Source organism: Condylura cristata, unplaced genomic scaffold (genome assembly GCF_000260355.1).
Source record: "Condylura cristata isolate star-nosed mole 26May11 unplaced genomic scaffold, ConCri1.0 scaffold00018, whole genome shotgun sequence".
Classification (NCBI taxonomy): domain Eukaryota; kingdom Metazoa; phylum Chordata; class Mammalia; order Eulipotyphla; family Talpidae; genus Condylura; species Condylura cristata.
In genome coordinates, this window is record NW_004567119.1 from 40,486,029 (window position 1) to 40,490,960 (window position 4,932).

Below are 4,932 nucleotides of genomic sequence, written 5' to 3' on the forward strand. Positions count from 1 at the left end.
TGGGGCTGCAGCCCTGTCACCTCTTGAATAGATGCTAATGACCACTGCGAGGCCACACGGCCAGTAGGTGGCAACGTGGAGGAGTGAGAAGGCGCCCCGCTTCCATTGCCTTGCCCAGACCTAAGCCTACAGCCACGTGTTGGGGGGCAGGTGGGGTAGGAGAGAGGGGGTAGTGGGGAGGGGGCTTTCCTGGCATAAGCACAGATGGGGTCCTGCCCTCTGCTCCTGCCCCTGAGCTGCCAGCACTTTGGGGACCAGGCTCACGCAGGCGCTGCACACACAACCCTCGCGGTCACCCATCACCCAGCAGGGGGTCCATGGGGACTGCCCGGGAAGGGCGCCCTGCAGGTGCTGGCTTTCCTTCCTGCACCTTTTTGCTGAGTGGGGACTCGAGGAAGGACCTTAAGGACTTGTCTTAAGTCCTTGACTTGTCTCCCCTTTCCTCTTGCTGACCTGACACCCCAGTTCCTGGTTTTCTGAGGAGTGGCGCCCTCAGGGCCAGACAGCAGGTCTGACTGTCCTGTTAGGTCCAAGTGGCCTGGGATGAGTTCATGGACCGTGCAAGTCATCTGCTTCCCCCGTGAAATCCAGCCGAGGAAGGTCACCTTGTGGTGGTGAAAGATGAGAAGGGCGGCAATCCTTCCTGTGTCTGCAAAACTTACTTTAGAGCTCACTTTCACGCCTGCATCTTAACCTTCCTCAGAGTTGAGGGGCGACGGGAGTCATTCTCTCCCACTTGGTGACAGAAGGTGACCAGGCAGTTTTGTTGACTTGCTCTGGGCCCCCCACTTTGTCTTCTGCGTCCCAACCAGCTCACCCCGAGACCAGCAGAGGGAATGTTCTCTCCGTTTCGGATGAGTGTCCTAGGGAGACCTGGTAGCTTGGTCAAGTACAGGGACCCTGCAGCCTACCATGGGCCGTCGGCCTTGGTCTAACGCGTGACTGTCCGGGGGACGCCCTGCTTAAGGGAGGGAAGGTCACAGGTCCTTCCAGGTGGTATGTCACCCCCCCCTTCGCGACACACTTAAGTGGACACACGTCAGACTTGCTTGGTGACAGCGGCAGTAGTCAGCGAGTGCCGGACCCTCTGTCAAGGACCTCACCCGTGTATAAAATCTCAGGTCGTCTTATCAGCCCCGCAGACAGGAGTCACCCTGTTCTCCAGACAAGGAAACGAAGCTTAGAGCACGAGTCACCCCAAAAGTTGACATGCTGGGAACCCACGCCCCTCCCTGACCCGGCGGGTGCTCTGCCAGGCGCCGCCTGGTGCTCTCCAGGTGAAGCCGGGGTTCCTCGTCCAGCCACACTGAGAAGTGAACTGCAGGAGGTTCAAAGAGGAACCCCAGGTCCCAGCTCAGCGCTGAACCCCAGCTCAGCTCTGGTGGGGCAGAACTCAGGTTCCTGGGCCTACCTAGTCCTATGAGGGCGCCTGGGCCAGGGCCCCGATTCCCTCCCGTTCTTCACTCGAGAGCGTCTTTCTTACCCGCAGCGGCGCCACCCAACCCAAACCGAGAGGTGGCCGGCGACACCATCATCTTCCGGGACACCCAGATTAGCAGCAGGGCCGTGTACCAGTGCAACACCTCCAACGAGCACGGCTACCTGCTGGCCAACGCCTTCGTCAGCGTGCTGGGTGAGCAGTGCGCCCAGGACCCCTGAATCAGCCAGCCGGGGGTGGGGGCAGGAAGGCAGGCCCAGGGGGGAGCCAGAGACACGGAGATGCGCTGTGCAGGAGGAGAGGAGTTCAGATGACGAGCGGAGGTGGCAGGGTAGATCTGTCCTGCCTCGCCTCTCGGTGGGACTCCGGTGGGAGACCCCGAGTCGGCAGCTCCCCAGAGCAGGGCGCCGACAGTGGGAGCGGCCCAGAGGTGCCTGCCGGCCATGGAGAAGCAGGCGCAGAACGTGCTGGATAACTGCAAAGCTGGGTGGCTGCAGCAGGGGTCAAGGCCCAGCATAGGCTTCCTCCTCCTCCTCTGTCTCCTCCTCTGTGGCTGCTCAGGAGGGAGGTTGGTAGGGGAAGGTTTGCTGGCTCTCGGAAAGCTGCTGGCAGGTGAAGGCCTGTAGCAGTGAGACCGAGGGGAAGAAACGACGCCCGAGATGGGCTCTCTGGAAATTGTAGATGTGCCGCCTCGCATGCTGTCTCCCCGGAACCAGCTCATCCGGGTGATCCTTTACAACCGGACACGGCTGGACTGCCCGTTCTTTGGGTCTCCCATCCCCACACTCCGATGGTAAGTTCCAGGAGAACAGCCCTGCCCCTTGCCCCGGGGTCCTGTCTCGCTTCCCCGTTCCCGCCTGACACGCAGCAGGGGTTGGCAAGGCCTGGGCACTGGGCAGAGCTCCAGGGGCAGTGGGCAGGGGACCCGGTCGAGGCCCCGGTGCTGCAGACCCCCGAGGGGGGTCCCCCCCCAGCCACGGCGGTCCCGGCGGTCGCTGCCGCACCCCGGGCCTTCTCAGCACGCCGTGTGTTCCGCTGCTCTGTCGTGAGGTTTAAGAACGGGCAGGGGAGCAACTTGGACGGCGGCAACTACCACGTCTACGAGAACGGCAGTCTGGAGATCAGGATGATCCGCAAGGAGGACCAGGGCATCTACACCTGCGTGGCCACCAACATCCTGGGCAAGGCCGAGAACCAGGTCCGCCTGGAGGTCAAAGGTAAAGGAGTGGGCTGGGCGGGGGCTCCTAAGCCCACGTGGTGATTTTCACACCTGATGTTTGTCCAGCGAGTGTTCTATGGGGTCCGAACAGAATCCGGAAGGGGGACCACCGCTCACAGCATCTGGCCACTCCCATCCCAGGAACTGCCTTCCCCAGACAGGAGGGACTTCGGGGGTGCTTTACTATGGGGGTCATCCACCCCACACTCCCCCCATTCACACGACCGGGACTGTTTCTGCACCTTCTGTGTGCGGCTGGCCCCGAGGTGGCGGGCAGAGACCTTGCCAAGGACAGCCAGCCCCCTGGGGGTCCCCCCAGACCCCACCAGGATCTTCCGGATGCCCGAGGACCAGACGGCCAAGCGGGGCACCACCGTGCAGCTGGAGTGCCGGGTGAAGCACGACCCCTCCCTGAAGCTCACCGTCTCCTGGCTGAAGGACGACGAACCCCTCTACATCGGGAACAGGTGTCTGCCCCAGACCCCTGCGCCGGCTTGGGGACCTTTTCTTTTCCCGTGCACTTGGTGGGCTCGGGGCAAGTTCACCTGTGCCAAGAGTGTCTGAGGAACCGCTGAGGAGGGCATGATGGGGGACCCCAGAGGTGACCCCCCTGTTCCTTGCTCCCTTTCTTCCTCAGCTCCCCCTCTCTGTGGCTCCTCTTTCCTCTCCCTCTCCTTCTCTTCACTTCTCTCCCACTCTCCCCTGACTCCTCCTCTCTTTTCCTCCCCCTTTCTTTACCCCTTCACCACCTGAACCCCCTCTCCTCCCTCAGCCCTGATGCAGTTCCCCTGTTCTCCAGCAGAGGGCAGCCGTGGCCCTCTGGGGTGCTTTACTAGAGGCCTGACTCCTCTGCCTTATCCCAGAGAGGGATTTAATGGGAGTGGAAGGGGCCCAGCTGTGGGAGTGTCTGCGAGTCTACCCCTTGCTTCTGGTGTGCATTCATGGTTGAGAACAGGTAGCGCAGCCTCCCTCCATGGCCCTGCTGGACACTCATGCCCAGGTCACGCTGGGTGCCAGCTCTTTCCAGGGATCAAGGTTCTGCAGGGATGTCTCAAGGGCAGGCACAGGCCGTTCTGGCACTCACGGTCCCGCCCTGCTCTTTGGTGCCCCCGGGTGCCTGAGCTGAGCCTGGGCACAGAGACCCATCTGGGCAGAAGCCAAGATGGAAGTATGGGAAGAGAAGGCACCCCAGTGCCTTTGCGGGGCACGCGTACTGTGCCGTAATTGGGGTGGGGAGCACAGCCCAGGAAAGCAGAGGACAGCCCCAGTGTGGAATTTGAGGCCAGTGAGCACAGGCCGGGGCCCCTGGCTGTACCCACACTCCTTTCCGCACACCAGGCACTGTAAGTGCTCACACGGTGGTGACCCCTGCCTCTCAGAGCGGAAATAGAGCCTGTGTCCCCCAGAAGGGGCCCTCCCCTCTGACTCTGGGGGTGCAGGGGCAGCATCCCACACTCCCACTTCCCCCCTATGGGTCCCCATTCGCCCTTTTCCCAGCCCTGGTCCGATGCCCTTGCAGGATGAAGAAGGAGGATGACTCCCTGACCATCTTCGGGGTGGCAGAGCGTGACCAGGGCAGCTACACGTGCGTGGCCAGCACCGAGCTGGACCAGGACCTCGCCAAGGCCTATCTGACCGTGCTAGGTAACTGCCGCTGCCCGCGCTGGCCCTGACCGCCCGTCCTGCCCTTCCCCGTCCCCAGGGTCACAGCTGCAGGGGCCCTTGGCTGTGCTGCGGACAGTGCCGTGGGGCGTGGGCCCACAGGTGGGCATCTCCGCCTCCTGACTAAGGCTGGGAAGCTGCTCCTTTCGGAACAGTCTGAGCTGGACAACTTACCCCCTAAGCGGAATCATGAACTCACCTGAATCCGCAACTGAAAAGTGTGTGACTGGTGGAAAGTGAGAAGGCGTTCCTTATTGTGACCTTTTCTGACAACTCTGCAGCTAACTCTAAGCCACTAAGTCAATTAAAATAATCCATCATTGAAGCAAGACTGGATTTTGTGTTTGTCCTTCCAGCACCCGCTGCCAGCTTTCTCCCGCTCCCACCTCTCCCTACTCCTGGGTGGGGTTTCGCAGTGCGCTGTGCACTTGGAAGGGGGTCCTGTCCAGTCCTGCCCTGCGTCCAGGCCAGACTGTAGCAGCTGAGGCATCCCCACCCTGGGGAGGCAGCGGTTGCCCTCCAGGGATTGAGTCCACCGCTGGCCTGTCACTCTGTCCTCTCTGGGTGACCTGCCACTCCTGCGGGGGCACTCATGTCACCGTGGTGGAGGCAC

General features: G+C 62.0%; 1 protein-coding gene across 1 annotated transcript in view; it reads left to right on the forward strand.

Annotated features, from left to right (window-relative positions):
* NFASC (neurofascin) overlaps nt 1-4,932 on the forward strand; it is a 169,052-nt gene that overhangs the window by 125,333 nt on the left and 38,787 nt on the right. Inside the window, exons 12-16 of the mRNA XM_004685272.2 lie at nt 1,490-1,633; nt 2,120-2,231; nt 2,489-2,655; nt 2,977-3,124; nt 4,177-4,319. Of these exons, the coding sequence (XP_004685329.1) occupies nt 1,490-1,633; nt 2,120-2,231; nt 2,489-2,655; nt 2,977-3,124; nt 4,177-4,319 (714 nt within the window). The remainder of the gene's footprint in view (nt 1-1,489; nt 1,634-2,119; nt 2,232-2,488; nt 2,656-2,976; nt 3,125-4,176; nt 4,320-4,932) is intronic.